Below are 23,253 nucleotides of genomic sequence, written 5' to 3'. Positions count from 1 at the left end.
AAAAGAAGAGGAGGAGAAACGTGAACGAGACCGAGGTAATGATGTGATGTGATGAACACTTCATTTAAAATGGTAGAAACACAACGTAAGTTACAGTTACTTAAGCACTTGCAAGCTAACGTCAGCTCATTAGCCGCTAATGATTAGCGGTTAGGCTACTACTACGTAATGTCAATGTTACTGCGACTTCACTAGCCACTTATTTTAGGAATACTTTAAGCATTCAGCTAGAGTTAATGTCAGTTAATGTTGCTCCCATCTTAGAGAAAGTTGGAAAGAAAGACTCAAAATGTTTGATGGAATGAATAAGCAACATAATTGAATATACTGGCCTATCTTTTCTTTTAATGTTTAGTGTGCTGCTGCACAAACCACTCACTGTTTACCAACCAGACATATATTCATATACTGCATATTTATGTTTTCCAATTCTCAGATTTGTCCAATTTGTGATGTTACAGTTGCATTTTTTATATTTTGGCTGTTTGCTGTGTTTAAAATGTCATTAGATCAAGGCAGGCTGTAATGTTAGGTGCTATTATGGTTATGCCATGATGGTTTCACAATCAACAGCTATTTGATTAACATATTGTAAAAGCCCAGTTTGTTCAAATTTATGTATCTCCTCTTTTTAGATGCACTTCTGAAGTATTTGTCCCCCACCTCTGCAAATCCTGGGCCTACTAATGTAACTGCAGCCACCTCATCCACCTCAGCACCAAGTGATGCAGCCTCAAGTGCATCTCCCTCCCACACACAAACTGCCAGTGGAGAAATAAGATTATTTAGAGAATGTAGACTGTTAAGAGATTAACAAGTTTATATTTATTTATTGTGAACTGTAAGTTAACATAACTTAAGTAATGTTCATGTTTATTGCAATGCAACATTTGTTTAATAATTAATAAAATCCAGACATTTTTTCAGGAAGTTTTTGAAATGTTTCTTCAGTAGTTTTTGAAAACCGAGGTTTGAACCGAACCGTGAGTCGGGGGGGCACCAGCAAATATCTTGCCTAGGGTGCTAAATTGGTCAGGCATGGCCCTGCAAAGCAGTGTTACAATTGCTCCACCCCTTATCTCAGTCATCTGTGACAAACAGGAAACAGGACACAGGTGATGAAATGATTCTACATAACTGACGGAAGAGAAGCACAGTGTAGTCTGAATAGTGAATACTTTAACTTCAACCTGCTGCTGAGAATCAGGGAAAGTAACAAAGGGAACATTTTACAGCGAGGAGAGGAAACATAACTGACTGACTTTTTCATCTTCACTCAGGGAGAAAATGGCCTCCCATTTGGAGAATGATCTCTCCTGTTCTGTCTGCAGTGCCATCTGTAAAGATCCTGTTGTTCTGTCATGCAGCCACAGCTTCTGTGAGGATTGTCTGAAGAGCTGGTGGACGGAGAAACCAACACAGGAGTGTCCAGTTTGCAAGGAAAGGCCTTTACTGAGTGATTCGCCATGTGACTTGACCTCAAAGAACCTGTGTGAGGCCACCTTACTGGAGAGAGATCAGAGAGCTTTAGAGTTTCTCTGCGGTCTGCACTCAGAGAAACTCAAACTCTTCTGTCTGGACCATCAGCAGCCAGTGTGTCTTGTCTGCAGAGATTCGAAAACACACAACAACCACAGATTCAGACCCATCGATGAAGCTGCACAGGATCACAAAGCGGAGCTGCAGAAATCCCTGAAGACCTTAAAAGAGAAACTGAAGCTGTTTGAACAAGTTAAAGATGACTTTAATCAAACAGCAGAGCACATTAAGGTCCAGGCCCGACACACAGAGAGGCTGATTAAGGAGCAGTTTAAGAAACTTCACCAGTTTCTACAAGAGGAAGAGGAGGCCAGGATTGCTGCTCTGAGGGAGAAAGAGGAGCAGAAGAGTCAGATGATGAAGGAGAAGATTGAGGCTCTGAGCAGAGAGATAGCAGCTCTTTCAGACACAGTCAGAGCCACAGAGGAGGAGCTGAGAGCTGAAGACGTCTCAATCCTGCAGAACTACAAGGCTGCAGTGGAAAGAGTCCAGCAGCGCCCCCTGCTGGATGATCCACAGCTGGTCTCAGGAGCTCTGATAGATGAGGCCAAACACCTGGGCAACCTGACCTTCAACATCTGGAAGAAGATGAAGGACATGGTCTCCTACACTCCTGTGATTCTGGATCCAAACACTGCTCATCCAGAACTCATCCTGACTGAAGATCTGACCAGTGTGAGACACGGAGAAAGACAGAAGCTTCCTGAAAACCCAGAGAGGTTTGACAGTTACTGTATTGTACTGGGCTCTGAGGGCTTTAACTCAGGGACTCACAGCTGGGATGTTGAGGTTGGAGACAATACGGCCTGGTTTGTTGGTGTGGCAGCAGAATCTGTCCAAAGGAAGGGAGGTGTAAAGTCTGGATTGTGGCGAATAGGGTCATATGGTGGTAAATATACAGCAGTTTCCCCATCACATCCTGCTGTTCTCTCGGTTAAGAAAAAGCCCCAGAGGATCAGAGTCCATGTGGACTGGGATAAAGGGCAACTGTTATTCTCAGATGCTGATACTAAGACACACATTCACACCTTCACACACACTTTCACTGAGAGGGTGTTTCCATATATCAGTAATGGGAATAAACACCAACTAAAAATATTACCATGGAAGGTCTCTGTAAAACAGCTTAGTCAGGGATGAAGATGTGGTATGAACAGCGATCATTTCTTACATGAGAATACCGAACAATTATAGGTTATTTGAAGGTATGTCATTTCCCTTAAATACATTATATTCGCTGTGTATTAACATTATGGTACTATCCTTTGTGTATCATACTGAAGTCGTGTTGCTGTCACCTGATGACTGTAAGTCCAACTAGTTTTTTTTTTTTTTTTTTTGTTTTTTTATAAAGGGTTACAACCCCAAAAGGTTCGGAACTATTTAAGTACAAGTGCCTCAAACGTGTACTTTAGCGCAGTACTTGAGTAATTGTAGCTGCTTATTATTTTGTACCACTGTAGGTAATATGTAACATAAAAAATATAAAATCAGGAGACACTTCTGAGTGCATCCTAAAACTGCTACTTAGATAAAAACTTGGACTGGTAGCTGGAGAGGTGCCAGTTTGCCTCCTGGGCACTGCTAAGATGTCCCTGAGCAAAGCATCAAACCCCCAACTGCTCAGTTCTTAAGCTGAACAGACTGCACAGTATGTCAGTCTGCTGTTATTGCATCATACAACCACAGGAGGGAGCTCCAAACTCATTTACTCAAATAGGCTTGAAAGCCTGCAGTGTGGAGTCATTGAGACGTTGCAACATCACACTGTGATGTGCCTGTGTGTCGTTATTGATTTGACTTTATGTAGCATTTGTTTTTCAGTTAGTTTATACCTTTACCCCCCCACCTCATGTTTATTTTAATTAATTTTGTAAGTTGATGTGAAAAGTTTTCATCCAGAATTGAAACCAAACAAAACTCTCTCCTTCTTGAGCTCTAATACTGCTAATATCTGTTATCTGATACTTTAAAAAAAAAAAGAGTGATCTTTTAATGCTTTGTTGTTGCTACTTTTCTAAAGTATTGGATTTAAGTTTGTGGTTTGGCACCCGTGTTACAGATTACAAATACCTTGGCATCTGGCTAGATGACGAGCTTTTATTTAAAACACATGTGGTTGAGCTCACAAAGAAAGTGACAATTAAACTGGGTGCATTGAACAGATTTACGTCATGAATCTCTTTAGAAAATAGAAGGACAATCATTCAATCAACTATAATGTGACAGGATTTTCTACATATTACTGTTGTTGTTGTTGTTGTTGTTGTTATTATGTATCCGTCTTTTATGGCAGACTCTATTCTTAATTATTTAACATTTTCGTCTTTTTACTGTTTTTTTTTTTTAATTTGCTGTAATTCCTGATAGACACTGCTATTTTCACTGCTTTTCATAACTTAATTGCAATTATATATTTTTATCCTTCTAGCCCATTGAATGTGAACCCAGGGCATTGCTGTAAATGAGCTTAATGCTTAGTCGATTTTCCCTCAATAAACAACTGTTGATGACGATGATGAAAAACATCAGTCAGATGTTCCATTGTGTCAGTGTTTACTTCACTTTTCACGCTTTAGATTTTGAAGACCATGTTTATTGCTTTCTCTGGCTGCCCAGGAGGTAAGGCATGTTATGTTAAATGGTCGTCTGTCATTTTCTCCTTTTCCTAGTGTTTCCCTGCCCCCCCCTCCTCTGTCTTCGTGTGAATGTGTGTGTCTGTGGACCTTCACACCTGCAGCTCATCTCCTCCTAATCAGCCTCAGTACAAGAATCCAAGCTTCACCACCACTTTCGCCACAATGTTCTGTCTACTCCAGTGGTACTTAATGTTGGCTCCTCTAAACTAGTAATAGCTAGAGTATTTTCCTAAGTGTTATCAGATAGATTTTTCTAACATGATTCTTCCTTGTGTTCAGATTTCACTTGTGTCTACTCCTCATGTCAGCACACCCTGATGACAAGTTCAGGGTGGACTCAAGGAGAAAAAACCACTCTACCTGCTCAGTCTGCCTGCCCTTTGTCATTATGCTTCAACCTGCCTATCTGCAGGCTCCATCTACTCAGCCTTGATCATTTAGCCTTCTGCCAGCACCTAGCCCAACTGATAAACTCAGATAAATCTTGTTCTGCCTTTAAGTCTGCTTTTGGGCTCCACGTGTTACTGTAAGCTTTGACATCATCAGTAATATTCGGTAGGAGCTATGCAGTCGGTTAAAACATGCCAGTTTCACAGAGACAGACTTTGATTGTGATATAGATCTAACTAATTATCACACTTAAGATAGACTGTGACCATCTGAAGTTAAGTGAATTAAGAGTTTTTTGTCAAACTAGAAAATAGAAATAGCTGACTGAGTAACTTCTCTGCTCTTTTCACTCTAGCAGTAAATAGAATTCAATATTTACGTGGACATTTTACAGGGAACATTCATTAAAGAGTGAACAATGAATAAACCCATCAGTTTGACAGGTGACATCATCATCAGAGTCAGAATCAATACTTAATTTGGGCAGACAAAAGAAACTGGTGACAACTTCATCACTTTATCTTTACACACAGGTTAATGTTGGCTCTAAAAACTTTTGTCACAACAGTGTTAAACAAACCATAAATCCTGAGCATTAATTAATTAATTTAACCCAGGAAGGTTTAGGTTTTCAGATTAGTGAGACTTTATTTACTGTGAAGGTGTCTAATTTGCATTAGACTAATGTAAGGGAAAAATTAAGACACTTAAATTCACACCTCAGAAGTGAAACTGGCTCGAGATTTTAAACCAGCAACGTTGGACAATCAGTCTTTCTGTCAGATCACAGGTTTCATTTCCTTTCTGATTTGCTGTGTGTGTGTGTGTGTGTGTGTGTGTGTCGGAATAAGTCTCTTCAGTCTCATAAGTCTCAATCTTTTCAACAAAAGAGGAAATCCTGGTCTTACATCGCAGCTCCAGTTCTCCGCTCCACTTGGCTGGTGAGTAAAATAACATCTCCCATCATTCAATATTTTTGTTTAGTATTTGTTTATGTGGTTCTGTCAATGCCAGTCAACAAAACAACACAAATTAAACATCTTTAAGGATAAAGGTCAGTCAATGATTTTCACTCTGCAGCAAAGCATCTGCACGTTGTTTTTCATTGAAAAAATAAGTGAAATAAATGGCTTTCTGAAAGGATAAAAATCAATGGTCAGCAGAGGATGAGCAAACATACACACAAATGTACTTTTTATTCTTTACATTGTTTTAAGGTGTGTGAATGAATTCTGTGAGTTTGTTCTGCATGTGCTTTTTGCAAACCAGCTGACCTCAGATTGTCTCTTGTGGAACAAACAATAGAAATAATTCTGTTTTTACTTTGGTTTTCATTCTTTCAGACAGCCATTAATTTCATTTCTATGAAAAACAGCTTGTAGAGACTTGAACTTTGCTGCAGCGAGGCTTGAACCATCTCAGTGAACATTTGTTGACTTTACTTTTAACTTAAGTAATGTTTGAGTTAAGCTTTGCCGATTAATGTTACAAATTGGAAAACTGCTATCTGTGATTACTGTAAATGCTGACATGGCATTTAAGGCCAGCGGATTGACTCACGACTGTTTTGCAGTGCAATGCACACGGGCTTAATTCTTTTCACTTTTTCACAATCCCAGCTTTGTTTTGAATTTATTTCAGCTGTCAGCATTCACACTGCATTCTCTGCAAGAAATCCTTTTATCACTGACCCTTATAATCTATGTTAAATTTTACATTTTTTAATGTCGTTTTTTTATGTTTGAATCAGGGGCATAGTCAAGATTTTAGAAACTGACCCACCCTAACAGCAAAAAGAGAGGGTCTGCAGTGTTTTAATTATTTCAGTTCTTCTATCTATTCAGTTTATTGTTTGGAGTTACATTATATTTTAAAATTTGCTTCCTCATATTAGGGTTGAAATTGTAGTGAAGTGGAGAAAACTATTGCCCTAAAAGTTGTCATATGAATATACTGAGTCTGCAAGTACTGGAATGCGTTGGGATGCATTATAAAAATCTTCAAATTCAAATTGATTGGCAGGAACAAATAATTTGATGATGATTTTTTTCTTCTTCTTCTTCTTAACATCATTAATTTTTGAATCCAGTGTTTTGGACCATGGGAGGTTACTATGGACTGGTGGTTCTGGTGGGCGTGGCCTCAATGCTGACAACCGGCCAATGTGATGTGAGCTGTAGAGGAATTGACGGCCGGCCGGGAGTGGGAGGAGCCCCAGGCAGAGATGGGCATCCTGGACCGAAGGGGGAGAAAGGAGAGCCAGGTAAAAAGACAGACAGTTTTCTGCAACTTTTAGCTTAAGATATATTTGCTTTGTCCTTCCATGTTATCACACTGAGGCAAAGTACAGGGAAATTTATCTTTCTGAAAAATGGAACTGAATCCATTATAAATTTTAGACATTTTAGAACATCAGGGAGCAACGTGATGCTTTATGATTCTTTCTTGGTAGTTAAAGCAGCTATATGAATGATTGTGTTCCTATCCAGCAGTCAATAAGCATCTGTTTGCTAACAAGTTCAACATTTCAACTTATGTCGATGTTGTGTTCACAGCTTGTTTCTGCTGCCCCAGAGGCCAAAAAATCAGTTATTACAGGTTCAATAATTCATCTGTTTGTCTCTAGTGTTGATTGCCAACGGTCCAGTGGATGCAGCCGTCCTGCTGAGGCTGAAGGGGGAGACAGGGAGTCGGGGCCCTCCAGGGGTCATAGGCCCTAAAGGTTACCGTGGACATCTGGGAGCGTCAGGTGACCCTGGAAAGCCAGGTCGCCCCGGTGCCGACGGGACGTCCATCGGCCAAGGTAATGACACGACCTCTGACCCTAGATCCTACAGTGTATATCGTGCTAACTCATACACAATAAAAGTATTTGACAGGAAAGATAACAGAGTAGCACGAGAGCTGGCTGCTGCAGCTCCTACACAAACTGAACAACAACAACAGCAACAGTCAGCTAACGGCATTTAGTGGTAAAAAATAAAAAGTGTCAATACACTGAAATCTCTTTATTGACACATAAAGTCAGACATTATTGTACTGGGGAAACAAAAATCTTCTCAACAAATCTGTTACGGTGACAACTGAAAAACAAAATTCTAGCCATCTCCACGACAGGAGATTTGTACAAAATGGGAGAAGTTAATTTGTAATGTGGATCACAGAAGAAGAAATACAGCAGAAATTCAACCATGGATGTTTTGTCCACTCAGTGCTGCCTCTTATTGTCACAGTGGTCTGTTTTATCACTGCAACAAAAACAGTTCCCCTGCGGCCCAGTAAGCATTCTCCGGTATCCCGTTCATATAATACAACCATAACTTAGGCCCTGTCTGCGTGTATGCAGATAGTTTTCAAATCGTATATTTTTCCACTCCATTACAAAAAAAGAAAATCTGTCCACATGAACTTTATTTTGCAAAATATCTCCATGAAGGCACGAACGACTCCAAACACTTGTAAGTGGCGATAAAGGCTTGTCAACGATGTGTCAAATACTTGAGAAGCAGATTCGACCGAGCCTGATCCAAAACTGTTGTTTATGGCAGACGTTAAACAACAGATGGTGAGCTCGACCAAATAACTCTGGGCACAGCAGACGTCTTCGCTCATCCATAAAAGTGGTGCATCACTTCATAGGATATTATATGAACTGCTGTGTGAGGATACATTGTTCACTGACCTCTTGTGGTTGAAAGATTTGAGTTTGTTGAACCTCTGACCATACCCGGAGTACACCTGTCTTAATTATTGTGTGTGTGTGTGTGTGCTTCTTCCAGGTGGACAGCAGTCCGCCCAGCAGGCCCATTCAGCCTTCTCAGTGATGAAGACTGACAACAGTTATCCCCGCATCGGCCAGGTTCAGTCTGTCGTCCATCACACCTCCTCTGTCTGTCTCTCAGCTGTTTCATCGCAAAACATTTTCAAATCTGCAAAAATATCTACAAATAAAAGACATCTTTTATTCCTTTCTTTGATGTCTGCCAGAGTAAAAGAAAAGAACATCACATTTTAATGCTTAAGTGTTGCTAAAGGGTTAAATGAAGCAGTGATGGAAAATAATTAAGTACATTTTCTCATAAGAAAATTTTGAGGTACTTTACTTGAGTATTTCCATTTCCTGCTACCTAATACTTTCACTCCACTACATCTCAGAGGCAAATATTACTTCACAGAGTACTTGTTTTGCTCCACTATGTCAGTCTGACAGCTTTAGTTTCTTGGAGGATTTAGATTATTAACACAAAATGAAATCAACTAATAAATTATGATGTATCATTATAGGATAAGACAGTATTGATCCCTTGGTGAAATTCACAAGCTACCCAGCAGTAGAAGAGGTTAAAACTAGCTCTACCTTTATCGGCTGCAACATTAAAGTAATGAACACATTAAAGGGATAGTTCAGATTTTTTGAAGTGAGGTTGTATAAGGTATTCTTCCATAGTCAGTGTATTACATACAGTGGCGCCAGTCGGCACGCCTTCAGTTTGGAGAAGCAGGCTGAAGAACCACCAGGGAAGCTAAGCAATATACTGCTGTGGACAGCGACAGCAGCAAAACATATTGTAGCCCCCTGAAAAAAAAACCAATATTGTTTAAGTGTGCACTGCATTGAGAGTACCTCCACCGCTTTACATTGCTGTCAGACTGTCCTTTCCAACAGGGAATCCATTAACAGCTTCAGTTCCACATTTATGCTCTCACTAATTTTAGCTCACTGAACTTGGGAGCTGCTGGTCTACCACTGCCTCAGTCAGTTTGTTAAGCCTCATTTCCACCAAGCATTATGGGACAGATCAGTTCTGTTCGCTTTTTTCCATTTCCACTGTGAAAAGTTGTGGATGGTACCAATGGCACAGTTCCGTACCGCCCCCATGTTTGGTCCCCCCTCTGTTGGGGTACCTAGCACACAGATCTGGTACTAAATGGTGGAGCTATGAACACTGCAGTCTGGCGATTGGTCAGTAGAGGACAGTCACTCTGCTCAGGGCTGAGTTGTGGCTGGTTTTGAGGCTCATGTAACCACTGTTCATACTGTGGAGATTTTTATTAGTAGACTGTGACACAGGATGATGAAAATGAAAGGATGTTTTGCTGCTTCTTACAGCAGCTGGAGTCTGAGAAAAAACTTAATTCGCTGGGCCGACTGCCGGCAACTTTTAAGATAGAAGGTTTGCTTGTAATGTTACTCAATGCATGAGTTGACGACACGAATCCATCAACACACCTTAAATTTCACTATGACAACTTTGACCATCACTTTAGTTTTTATATGACAGACACTTTTAGTAATGATTGGATCATCAAGCATTTAAAAATGTATATTAATTTCAACCAGGTTATGTGAACTGCATATTTTCTAATTCTCACTCAGAGAAAAAAAAAGAGCGTTGTTCCTGTGGACTACGTCAAAACTAAACCCCTGAGCTTGCCTGAGAAGGACTAAATGCACAAACCTGCTATTTTCAAATATCCCATGGAGAGAGACTCACTGCAGCCTGTTTTATTTTGTTCTGAAAATGTCGGCGTGCAGCCTCTTTCTGTGGACAATATACGAGGCACAGACCTCCATCTGTGTCACCGGCAATGAGGAAATACAGTGAGTGCTCGACGGAGCAGTGAGTGACAACAACCTGCCCACATTTAAGGGTACTGTTTGTGGTGGAAAGGCTAAACAGACCTAGAGTCTAGGTACTATGTGTGAAAGGTTACTTTTTGGTTCCAAAGGTACCATACCGAAAGTGTGTGTTGGAAATGGGGCTTTAGTCTTATTGTGTGACTTTGGTGAATCCAAACTAAACCTTTAAAACATCAAAGTCACACAATAACACAAACTAACTGATTGAGGCAGTGAAAGAACAACAGCAGCTGTGCTCTACATTGTCTTATACATTTTTCAGGTTTAATCAGGTCATTATTTATCTTCCATTGTTGTGTGTGTGTGTGTGTGTGTGTGTGTGTGTGTGTGTGTGTGTGTGCGTGCATCAGGTAGTAACCTACCAAACTGCCACTGTCAACACACGTGATGACTTTAACACAGCCACAGGTCACTTCACTTGCAGAGTACCTGGTGTTTATTACTTCACCTTCCACTCTGTGGCCAAGGTAAAACATCACTGTCTTTTCTACCGCTATGAGAATAAATGTCGACCATTTTGTAAAATATTTCAGATTTTTGGACTTCAGAATGTGTTTTACTTCTTCCAGGCAGTTTGTATTAATGTCATTTAAAAAATCAACCTGCAGGGACTTTAAAGTTGAGATATGTAACCTGCACCAACAGATCCATCGTCAAACTGCCTCACAGTTGTTCTGTGTGTTTATGGTCTATGTTTTGCTTTTTAGGTCAGCATATGTCTGGCTATAGCCAGTGATGCTCAGACAGACAAGCTGGGATTCTGTGATCACTCCAGGGCCTCTCCTGTCTATGATCAGGTCAGTTTCAGCACCACAGAGTCAGTCTTTGATAAATCATTTGCTCAAAATCATAACTTCTATAAAGATATACTGTGCAAGATTTTCCTAACTAACAATGTATATAATCATACAAAAGTGAACCCTCTCAATCATAATTTATGACCTACTCTCAGTGTGTGGAAGTATATTTTTCTACAAAGTCTCTGCCCTCTGCCTGTATTTTCTTATTTTTGTCTTATTATTTGTCTTCTGGATCTTTATGGGCGTGTACTCCCACAGCGCTCAGGGAAGTCTGGGAGGAGATCCCCCTGGACACCATATCCTGACATGGCATGTCCAGATAGCGTTGGGAGTGCATATACAGGCACGCGAGGGCCACACACACTACTGAGTCACTTTATTAGTTGCCATAATAAAATTCATGCAGGTTGAATCAGCCTGTGATTTGAATTTTTTACTTTGATTTTCGGTGTGATTTTGAATCCAGCCCTCAGTGGGTTGATGATTTTGGTTTCCACTGACCATTGTTACATCATTTTGTTCTCAACAAATTACACAATGTACATCAGTAAAAACTTAAACTTGAATAAATAATTCATTCAAGATCTGAGGTGTGATTTAAGTGTTCCCTTAATATTTTGGAGCAGTGTTTAGAACTGGTTTCACACTGAACTACAACATTAAAATATTTTTACATGTATTTGTCACTGATAAAAGCAGAATGATATAATATTCTATATTAATATAACACTTTGAAATAAGCAATTCTGCATAGTGAGTACTTTTTGCTTTTGATCCCTTAAGTATATTTTGCTGTTAAAACATCTCTACTTGTAATTAAGCAACATTTTGAATTCAGGACTTTGACTCGCTGTGATTGTCTGTGTTGTGTTTCAGGTGCTGTCGGGTGGCGTGGTCTTACAGCTGACAGCCGGACAGAAGGTTTGGCTCGAGTCCTTCAGGGACAAGCAGAAACCTTCTGAACTGACAGACGCCCAAGAAAAACAGATCATCTTCAGCGGCTTCCTGCTCTTCTCAAATCCAGAATAAAGTTCACTGGACACTGCACTTCAAGACACTGCACTGCACCTACACAGAGTCGCAGTACAGGAATATTTGTGAATGTTTGTGTTTGTTTAATGTGTGAATCCACAGATAACCTGATCAGTTTCCTTCATATCAATTCATGTTAATCTTCACTGAATGTTGACTTTGTCTGTCATTGCTACAAAAACACAATTAAAGTTTATTATTGAGTGTGATACATATCATTTAATTTCACACAGATTTTAGATACAATCATTGATTTTTGTTGTGGCCTCCAAATGTCTTCAGATTGTTGTTTTAATGTCACAATTTTAAAACCAGTGCTAGAAGAATTGTTCAGATCTTCTCAAGTAAAAGTGGCAACACTACAATATAAAAACACTCCATTTCAAGTAAAAGTCAGACATCATCAAAACTTACAAAATTGTTGGCATTAATATTTACTTAAAATTACCAAAAGTATACTTTATATATTGCTGGATAGTTCATCTAAAATAATACATCATAATTTATGATGATTTATATTTTGTTTTAATCATCTGAATCTGCAAAGTAACTACAGTTATTAGATAAATGTAGTGGATTTTAGTGTATATTATGTATACAGTATCAAAACAGAAATACTCGAGCAAAGTACAAGTACCTCAAAATTGAACTTAAGCACAGTACTAGTTTAGTCCTACAGTACTCAGCCACCCTGGGTCTAAACATAAGCATCTTCAGAGTGAGCAGGGCGACATTTGGAGAACAACGATCCAGGAAATATGTGTGTTATAAGGTTCATGTAAGACTTTGGAAACTAATCATGGTGTCATGTTGTGATAAATAAATGTTAAACAGAAGTACAGCACTCACATTTCAAAGTAAACCACTAGGAATGTGTACTTGCATGTATGTGACTGACCAGAATTAAGTCCATTGTTTTTCCAAGTAACTAAATGTCAATTCTGACACCCTCTGTCCTCTGACCACCGATTCAAATAAGAAAAAAATCCCTAAAAAAAAGTTTAACAGGGAAAAAAATGGAAAAATAAAAAAAAGGTTGAGAAAATTTACAGAAAAAAACAGCTATAAATTCAAAGAAGAATATAACATCTTAAACTTAATTTCATGTGTTTTATACGTATTACACTTCATTGTATTTAAGTGTTATCACTTTATGTTGGGATTACACTGTGTGATGGTAGAATAATCATTCCAGTTTTTAATAAAACTGTCAGTGTTTTTTGGTTTTGTTTTAATAGAAATGCAGTGTTGACACTCGGAGAGCACATACTTTCACCATAATAAAGTATCTAAAATGTTGTAATATGCATCTGGATCCAGATCCTATGGGGGCTTATTTCTGCCAGTTAAAAAAAAAGAAAAAAAAAAGTTGATCAAAAGAAAAAACGCATCAGTGAAAAGTTTGATTTAGGGTCCCAGTCACACAGAAAGTGTCTTAGCAGCTGGAGACAGCTTTTTGTAATTGTTTTTTCCCAACAACAGATAGCAGGTTGTCTAACTCCACCTGAGTCATCCTAAAATATGTCTGGAAATGGCCATCATGGAGGAGAAGCTCCTGGACCAACTGGTGGTACTCCCCATGATCCACCCTCTCTTTTTAGGGTCTCATGTACCCACACAGATCTCAGATGTGTCTCCCTGTGTCCAGCACACTATTTGCTTACAGCCTCCCACCTTTAACCAGAGCTACAGCAAGTACCCTCTGCCTCAACATTTTAGGAACTAGATACTAATTACTGTGAAATAAACAACAACAAATGGCATTACTTTTTTTTTTTTTTTTTTAAAAAAGACAGTGCGGTGCGCCTTTCGTTTTGCACCCTGCAAATCAGGCCAGTTCGGGGCCTTACTAGGTAAAAAGTATCAAAGATTTTTTTTTTTTTCATCATAATTAATTTTTCATCTATACCGGCAGAAATTAACTTCCATAAGATGTACATCAAAACATGTAGCAAATTAAAATCACGTCAGGTATTTTTTTTCATTTTGGGTCCAGCAGGTCATGAGAAAGTAAAAATACTCAAAAATATCCCGTCACTGGATGTTAATATTCCTTTAAAAAAAATCATATATGGCTTCGAAGTTTTGACTGACAAATAAACAAAGGGAACCATAAATATAATCTTGTTAATTTTTCCGCCTCAACCAACACAGATTAACAGTGACATCTCTAAACATTAACAAATAAAATAAGACATCTTCTTACAAACACAGTGTCAATATATAAACTCATTAAAGGCAGACCTGTTTGAAATGTCAGCATTAAACATCTCAGAAGGGAAGATGTAAAATAAATACTCTGACATTTAGCATATGGACATATTTACAGATCAGAAGGTCAACAGAGAGGCTGCAGTTTCCCTCTGCTTCCAGTCTTTGTGCTAAACTAAGCTAATCATGTCCTGGACAAACATGAAACTGACGTCCATCTTCTTGTCTAATTTTGGGGAAGACGGATAATCTATGCATAAACCACTTTGATCACCACATCTCAGCTGCCAGATTGATCACATTAGCAGGGGAGTGTGACTCAGACATCTGTTACAGGATCAATCTCAATGAATTTTTGATTGACCCTTCTGCAGGTTATGGAAGTGAAACATTTCTGTTTTTCTGCACACTTCTTGTTTCTGGTAACCTCTTGGCATGTTCTCGGTTGACCTCTTCCTGCCATTAGTGTGTGTGTTGGTGTGTTTGTTGTGTCAGCACAGGAGAACAAGCACAGGGGTGGTGTTTCATTTGTGGTATTGCCAACAAATCCCATGAAAAGACCAAAACCAACAATGTGTCCTTCTCTCAATAGTTTCTGACTTATAGAGTCACTCATCTCCAAGTCCATTGGTAAAATCTCTCAGAAAAGCTTGCAAATATATAGTTTAATTTTTCTGAAGCCTCAGTAATTTCATTAAACAGCTGGTCACTGGAGTTTTTAACAAACGTTACTCAAACAGGAGGAAATAGTGCATTTGTTGGGGACTAGAAAATGTTGGCATTGAACATTTAGCAAACCGCAGATATGTTACATTTGCACATTTAATATATATATCAATGTTTCTAAAGTGACGTAGTACACTATATGAACTGACTTTTTCATGAGGTGGAGGGATGGTGGATGGCGTGGCACCTAGGCAAGACGCCTGCCAAGTTACAGACCACTATTTGACACCAACAAAGAAAACCAGTTGTTTTTTGGTGAGTGCATGCCAGGTTTCCAGCAACTTTTAAGCCACCAAACGTGTATGTTGTGTAGCAACCTGTCACTGTTTTTCCAGCTGCGATGTTGCTACGAAAAACTGTTGTTTTTTACTGAGACATTGCCAAGTTTCCTGCCAGGATAGTGGCATGAAAAGCATTTTTTTTTTAACTGAGACATCGCTGAAACATCACCACATTCTCTGCCAGGATGGTGGCATGAAAAGTGGTTGTTACTACTCGTGGTCTACTGCATTTCCAGCAGTGACTGTCCTCCCTGAACCAGGTATTTTAAGCCAGACGTGATCTTTTCCTCACCATAACCAAGTGATTTTTGTGCGTGAACCTGACCCACGTTAACCACAGTGCTGCTGAAACGCTAAGTTTCAACATATCTGCTACATAATAATGTGCAAATGTTATGAGTCTGTGGTTTGCAGAAATGTTCAGTGTCCAATTTTTTTTATCTTTTTGTTTCCCGGGAATTTGGTTGCTAGTTTCAGCAACTGATTAATACACATTTGGCAGTGAGTATCAGGAGCAGTAGAACAGTGTATATGAGTCAAAGTAAACTTAAGTGTGTGTTCATGGTGATGAAGGAACATGTCACCTTGTGCAACAGTGCGGTTAATTTTTGTGTTTTTAATAGTTTTTGGACAACAGTAGGGCTCTGTGGCACAGAGGAAGATGCTGCATCAGACTGATACACACACAATACTTGGCAGGTCAATTCATAGTTTTGTGTCTCAGTTTGAGCTTGCTGGTGTCATGAAAATTGTGTAAATACAGAGAAGGCTGATAAACTCTCATCTAAAGTCTCATTTCTCTCTCTTGCTCTCTCTCTCTCTGCCCATCCTTCCAGTTCTCAGTAACTTCCCAAAACTGCAAAAGCTGCTGAATCTTTGGTTTAGTGTCGGCTTCCTCCGGCTGCTGCAGGACTCGGAGCTTCACTTCAGTTTGCTGTGAACTCACCGGAGCGGGTTTCATTATTGTCTGTTCTCTAAGGTGAGTTTCATACATTTATTTTCCACGTGTGTGTTGATTACAGTTTACTGGATTGAAGTCGATAGCTTTTATTTGTAAAAGAGCATCTTATGATCTCCTGTTTTTACTTTCATTGTGTATTTATACTAATAGATTTAGTTTTGTGAGTTATATGTTGAAGTTACTTTTTGTCAGCAGGTGATTCAGTTGCTCAGAGGCACTGTGGTAGATCCTCCACCCCTTTCCGTCCCCCCTTCATTCATACTTGTTTCATTTTTCCTGTCCTCATCTTGTCTTTGCCGTCCTCCTGTCCTCCCTTTTTGTTATATTATATTTGTTTCTTATAATCACCTCCTCTTACCTTATCTCCCCTCTTCTCACCTGCCTGTTCCCTTCCCTCTCATTTCTCTCATCCCCTCATCTCCCTGTCAGGATCTCCATCATGCTCCATCGTTGTTTTCTCGTGATCGGTGCCTTGCTCTTATTGGCCACACCCCTTGTGGTTACCATGGAGAGCTGCCCAGCAACAGGGATGCCTGGGATGCCAGGTAAGTGCGTGCATATTTGTATATCCTCCTAAGACCCTGCGTCCTTATATGAGGACATCGCATTTTGGGTTTCCTGCACCTTATACTTTATTCTGCTTAACTTAGACCTGTTGTCCTCATTTGTGGACACTTTTATGTTTAGTCTACAGCTGATCCCAACACTAAAGTGGACAAGACACAAAACTTAATCAAATTTTGTGGTTGAAACTTGATTATTTGTGCAAAATAGCGTCTGTAGTTTAATATGGCATACAAATTTGACCAATTTTAGCAACAGTAACAAGCTAAAATGCTGTTAATTAGGAAATTAGGACTTAAGGACTAAATTATTGTCTTGTTTGAAGACAGGTGTTGAAATAATTAAAACAGTTTATTTATTATTTATTACAATTTATTGCACACTTGTGACTATTAAAAATAAACCCATCGTCACCATATGAGGACATCTTTCTTTCCCGAAGACAATGCTTAGTTTTTAATACTTATTTTTAATACTTAAAAATGCATACCAAACAAAAGCTGGCATCTCAGGAGGATATATGTATCTTTTGTTTGTTTGTTTATCTGTCTTTCCATCCTCAGGAATTCCTGGTCTGCCGGGCAGAGACGGTCGTGACGGAGAGAAAGGACAGAAAGGACAGCCAGGTATCCAACACACACATTCAATCTTTATACTACTTCCGTCTTTACTCTCCTCAGACCACTGGTCACGTGATCACGCCTTCACAATTACGTGAATTATATAGGAATTATTGGCTCATGATTACGTGGGGTTTAGCCTCGAATTTTGGCACATTACTCTAGGTATATGTACGATCAGTGTATGAGAACAGCCTGTTGCTGCTGTTTACAGGGGCAGAGTGGCGCGGCAGCCACGGCCCTCAGAAGGGAGAGAAGGGGGAGCCGGGGCTGATGGGATTTCCCGGTAAACGAGGTCCGAGTGGGGAACCGGGACAAGCAGGGGCCCCAGGGATTGGCGGACCTCCAGGAGAACCAGGAGATCCAGGGTATGTAATCAGACAAACCTTTGAGCATGGCCCAGGTTTTCTAATGAGGACAGAAGAGAAGTTCAGTTTGTTCAGTTTTCTTTTAGTTGTTTAAATTTTGGGAATCCATTGTCACTGAATCCAAGGTGATCCCAGCTTACATAATGAAACCTTAAAAGCTAACAACATTTGCAAGCCGCCTTTTTGGTTCAAGTGCTCCAACAATTCCTGCTAAACTCTGCTAAGCATCAAGACTGGAAACTGACTGAACAAATCGGTCAGCTACAACTTTTTTAGCATTTTTACATGATTTTAAAAGCTTGTCTTGCAGAGAGGCCCTATTTCAAAATGTAATACCTTTTAAAATTACATTTGATATTATGCTCACATGCATACTCTTAAGCAACTACAGAGGTGGTTCACGGAGGGCCCACAGTTTGCTTTTTGCCCTGGGGCCCACTAGTGGGGTTGAATGAGCTCTGAGGATCACTTTGTGTTGTTTCTGTGGCTGCAGGACTGTTGGAGTACAACAGCAGGCGGCCTTCAGTGTGGCCCGAGGAACCAGTGAATACCCGGACAGAGCCAGCGTCATTCGGTTCACTAATGTCATCACCAACATCAACAATGACTACAGGACTGACACAGGACGCTTCAGGTGAGAAAACCACCTGTCTGCTCGTCATATCTTGCAGGGACCATATTTATTTCTCTAAGAAGTGGTGTGTTCATCAGACAAACTTTGGAGTCAGAGTATTTACTTCATGTTACATTATGTAACAAACGTAAGCCAAAACAGTCATGATATTAACTACGTGTACAATGTGTTTCAGCTGTGCGTCTCATAGTTACACTAAAGGATGCCTGTGAATCTGTTTGAGACGCCAAGGGGTTTACAAAGGGTCTGTATTTGACAACCTGGACATGAGAACAGTTTGGAGATAAATATTAGTCTGTTACAGAGACATGAGTTCTGGCTTTGACTGCATGATGTGATTGGGAAGAAGGTGCCAGGAACAAGGCTGTCTTGTGTTCAGTTTAAAGTTGAAGAGCGCTCTGTGCTGCTAGCGTGGCAAGCACAGCAAAAGACTCCCTGATTAATCCGCGATTTTACAAGCGAAACAATTTCCAGTGTGATCAAGCTGTCCAACCAGCTAGAAAAAAAACACTTATAGTGAACTGATGTGTGTGTGTTGTAGGTGTCGCGTCCCGGGAACATACTACTTTGTGTACCACGCCTCTTTGGACGAGCGACTCTGTGTGCTGATGAAGCTGGACAACAAACTGCTGGCATCATTCTGTGATCATCGCCGCACTAGGAGACAGGTACGACCATTAAACAATCCATCCATCTATCCATCCATCAATCTGTTCATCCATCCATCAATCCGTCCGTCCATCCATCCATCCCACTGTCCATCAATCCACCCATCCATGTCCACACATCCATACATCTATCCTGCCCATCCCATCATCCATCCTTCCATCCATCCATCCATCCATCCATCCCGCTGTCCATGTCTCCATCGCCCATCCATCCATCCATCCATTCATTCTTCCATCCATACATCCATCATCCATCCATCCATCAGTCCGTCCGTCCATCCATCCATCCATCCATCGTTCTGTCCTTCCATCCATCCATGCATCCTTCCATCCATCCCTCTGTCCACCCATATATCCAAAGATCCATCCTTCTGCCCATCCGGCCATCCATCCATCCATCTACCCATCCATCCATCCATCCACCCATCCATCCATCCATCCATCCATCCATCCATCCATCCATCCATCCACCCATCCATCTATGTATCCAACACTTCCCAGCTCCCCTCAGGGATCCAGAGGTGTTCTCAGGCATTATGAGATCATATACTACAGATTTATGTTGTAATTTTTGTGCCACCATATAATTCTCAGGCGTTTAGTCAAGGTTTGATGGTCTCTCAAAATGTCTGTACAATATTTACAGTACAGGCCAAAAGTTTGGACACACCTTCTCATTCAATGCGTTTTCTTTATTTTCATGACTATTTACATTGTAGATTCTCACTGAAGGCATCAAAACTATGAATGAACACATGTGGAGTTATGTACTTAACAAAAAAAGGTGAAATAACTGAAAACATGTTTTATATTCTAGTTTCATCAAAATAGCCACCCTTTGCTCTGATTACTACTTTGCACACTCTTGGCATTCTCTCCATGAGCTTCAAGAGGTAGTCACCTGAAATGGTTTCCACTTCACAGGTGTGCCTTATCAGGGTTAATTAGTGGAATTTCTTGCTTTATCAATGGGGTTGGGACCATCAGTTGTGTTGTGCAGAAGTCAGGTTAATACACAGCCGACAGCCCTATTGGACAACTGTTAAAATTCATATTATGGCAAGAACCAATCAGCTAACTAAAGAAAAACGAGTGGCCATCATTACTTTAAGAAATGAAGGTCAGTCAGTCCGGAAAATTGCAAAAACTTTAAATGTGTCCCCAAGTGGAGTCGCAAAAACCATCAAGCACTACAACGAAACTGGCACACATGAGGACCGACCCAGGAAAGGAAGACCAAGAGTCACCTCTGCTTCTGAGGATAAGTTCTTCCGAGTCACCAGTCTCAGAAATCGCAAGTTAACAGCAGCTCAGATCAGAGACCAGATGAATGCCACACAGAGTTCTAGCAGCAGACCCATCTCTAGAACAACTGTTAAGAGGAGACTGCGCCAATCAGGCCTTCATGGTCAAATAGCTGCTAGGAAACCACTGCTAAGGAGAGGCAACAAGCAGAAGAGATTTGTTTGGGCCAAGAAACACAAGGAATGGACATTAGACCAGTGGAAATCTGTGCTTTGGTCTGATGAGTCCAAATTTGAGATCTTTGGTTCCAACCGCCGTGTCTTTGTGAGACGCAGAAAAGGTGAACGGATGGATTCCACATGCCTGGTTCCCACTGTGAAGCATGGAGGAGGAGGTGTGATGGTGTGGGGGTGTTTTGCTGGTGACACTGTTGGGGATTTATTCAAAATTGAAGGCACACTGAACCAGCATGGCTACCACAGCATCCTGCAGCGACATGCCATCCCATCTGCTTTGCGTTTAGTTGGACGATCATTTATTTTTCAACAGGACAATGACCCCAAACACACCTCCAGGCTGTGTAAGGGCTATTTGACCAAGAAGGAGAGTGATGGAGTGCTGCGGCAGATGACCTGGCCTCCACAGTCACTGGACCTGAACCCAATCGAGATGGTTTGGGGTGAGCTGGACCGCAGAGTGAAGGCAAAGGGGCCAACAAGTGCTAAACACCTCTGGGAACTCCTTCAAGACTGTTGGAAAACCATTTCAGGTGACTACCTCTTGAAGCTCATGGAGAAAATGCCAAGAGTGTGCAAAGCAGTAATCAGAGCAAAGGGTGGCTATTTTGAAGAAACTAGAATATAAAACATGTTTTCAGTTATTTCACCTTTTTTTGTTAAGTACATAACTCCACATGTGTTCATTCATAGTTTTGATGCCTTCAGTGAGAATCTACAATGTAAATAGTCATGAAAATAAAGAAAACGCTTTGAATGAGAAGGTGTGTCCAAACTTTTGGCCTGTACTGTAAGTGGATGTGAGAAGCTGCAGTACTTCTGTTTCTCTGGTGTAAAACTCTGCAGAAAGATGCTCCCTATGACTACTTAATATAATAAATTACTTCTTAAATTTCAACTGGTTCCAGGTGACCTCAGGCAGCCTGGCGGTCTACATGTCGAGGGATCAGGAGGTTTGGCTGGAGACTAAAGACTACAGAGGGATGACAGGAAAACGGGAAGGATACAGCATCTTCTCGGGCTTCCTGCTGCACCCTCACTGACCCAATACAGTTTTATACTAACACTCCAAGGCTGAAGCTGCAGGAAAAATAATGTCTTACCTTCACACTGACCCTTTAACGTTTTTAAAGAGAATATATTTCACATTTTCATGTCTTATTTTCTTTTATCTATTCAGGTAAATTCTCATTGTGATTCTTTACAGAGAAACCAGACCACCAAAGCAGCATAAACACATCAACAGTAAAACTTTAGTTGTAGACAAAAATTTTCTTTGTTTTTTTTTCCAAAGAAAAAATCATGAAAAATTACAAACCATCAACTGAACCACTTGGCCTATAAAAGAGATCAACGTAACATAACTTTACTCAGTCACTCACTGTATGTCAATGTTAAATTTCCTGTGAAAACCGAAGTGTATTTTGGAAGAAGACAATGCATGTAACGTCAACAACCAATGTACCCAGGGTACCTTGTCTGTCATATGTGGATGTGGAAATTCCACGTTTAAACGTCAACATGTGACGAGGTAGGAGTGAGAATGTGTTGACATGGCAGAACGTAGTTTGTTCCAATGAGTTGGCTCCAGGATTTCAGAGTCCTCAGCCCTCAGCCACGCCTGCTCCACCAGGAAGGGTCCTCCCCAGACAACCATGGTAGCTCAAAGACAATGAAACAAATGATTAATATCAAACAATTTCCCCATGTAACCCTGCAATGCTAAAATGTGTGCACATCAATGTAAGGTTAAAGCAAATAAACAGACTATAAATCAAACCAAGTGTGTGATGTTAATTGTTATGGTATGGTTGACTGTCAATGAAATTAACCTGTGTAGTTAACAGACTAATGAGTTTAAAGAGTGTGAGTTGGGACATCATTACCATGTGTGGCTATGTTACATGTATACGGGCACCTCAACAGCGACATCATGTCACACATAGCCCTGCTTTAGTGAACTGATTATCTGGGGTTGGGGTTTGTGATTTACTATGAAATGTTGTCAGTGTTTAAGGATTAAATGAACAGAAAATGTCACTCCTGTTTCTGTCTTCATTGAAACAAAAAGATGTCTTGCAGAAGTCTGCGGCCATCACAAAATCTCTTCTATCTCTCTATAAAGAACATGAATTATTATTATAGCCACCAGCTTCTTTCTACAAATATGGATATAACAGTACTGCATTAAAGTAGCAGTGAGAAAATGAAACTCTTCTCTGGGTCCAGACCTTTGAATGCAGACTCCACAGAGTTGACTGATCTGTCTGGCATCATGACATGAAACAGTGGTTACTTGGTTACAGTGGTCATAAAACATTTGATCCAATCAGCACCACGGGCGAGACTCATGTTGGTGTCAAGCATTGTCAAGCAGTGCGTCTGAACCAATGAGGAGTAATGACAACAATGGCAAGCACTATAGACAAGAAAAATTCTGCTATTTGCGCTGTTTTAAATTGATACATAGACAGCATGTTTTCTCACCGGACATCGTAGTTTTTTTTTTTTTACTTTGCTCTTAAAACCCTGGCTTTCTAGTAATTGTTTAGGAAAAATTGAGTCCCACTCTGTCATACCTCCTCCTCCACGACTCTGCCTGTGACAACAGTGTGGGGGTCTTTAAGCTTTTATTTATGCTTTACATTTGTGTGAGTGAAGGGTGCTTGGTGTGTTTTGGTTTTGTCTGCACATGCTT

General features: G+C 40.2%; 3 protein-coding genes across 3 annotated transcripts; all 3 read left to right on the top strand.

Annotated features, from left to right (window-relative positions):
* The first annotated feature begins 1,093 nt into the window (after positions 1 to 1,093).
* Positions 1,094 to 4,070, top strand: LOC117256383 (zinc-binding protein A33-like). The gene has a single exon (XM_033625773.2). It carries the CDS (start codon positions 1,288 to 1,290, stop codon positions 2,677 to 2,679), a length of 1,392 nt encoding a protein of 463 aa, XP_033481664.2. The 5' UTR covers positions 1,094 to 1,287; the 3' UTR covers positions 2,680 to 4,070.
* A 1,330-nt stretch (positions 4,071 to 5,400) lies between these two features.
* On the top strand, positions 5,401 to 12,250 carry c1qa (complement component 1, q subcomponent, A chain). The gene is made up of 7 exons (XM_033625774.2): positions 5,401 to 5,509; positions 6,658 to 6,831; positions 7,195 to 7,371; positions 8,348 to 8,427; positions 10,560 to 10,676; positions 10,917 to 11,006; positions 11,886 to 12,250. The coding sequence occupies exons 2-7, from the start codon at positions 6,669 to 6,671 to the stop codon at positions 12,036 to 12,038; spliced, it is 780 nt and encodes a 259-aa protein (XP_033481665.1). The 5' UTR covers positions 5,401 to 5,509; positions 6,658 to 6,668; the 3' UTR covers positions 12,039 to 12,250.
* A 3,828-nt stretch (positions 12,251 to 16,078) lies between these two features.
* c1qc (complement component 1, q subcomponent, C chain) lies at positions 16,079 to 22,334 on the top strand. The gene is made up of 7 exons (XM_033626115.2): positions 16,079 to 16,238; positions 16,650 to 16,765; positions 17,348 to 17,410; positions 17,619 to 17,772; positions 18,266 to 18,406; positions 18,948 to 19,074; positions 21,464 to 22,334. Exons 2-7 carry the CDS (start codon positions 16,660 to 16,662, stop codon positions 21,596 to 21,598), a joined length of 726 nt encoding a protein of 241 aa, XP_033482006.1. The 5' UTR covers positions 16,079 to 16,238; positions 16,650 to 16,659; the 3' UTR covers positions 21,599 to 22,334.
* Positions 22,335 to 23,253: the final 919 nt, after the last annotated feature.

The sequence above is a fragment of the Epinephelus lanceolatus genome, chromosome 1 (genome assembly GCF_041903045.1).
Source record: "Epinephelus lanceolatus isolate andai-2023 chromosome 1, ASM4190304v1, whole genome shotgun sequence".
NCBI lineage: Eukaryota > Metazoa > Chordata > Actinopteri > Perciformes > Serranidae > Epinephelus > Epinephelus lanceolatus.
The sequence above is the reverse complement of the archived record's forward strand: the minus strand, read 5'-3'. Positions and strand labels throughout refer to the sequence as shown.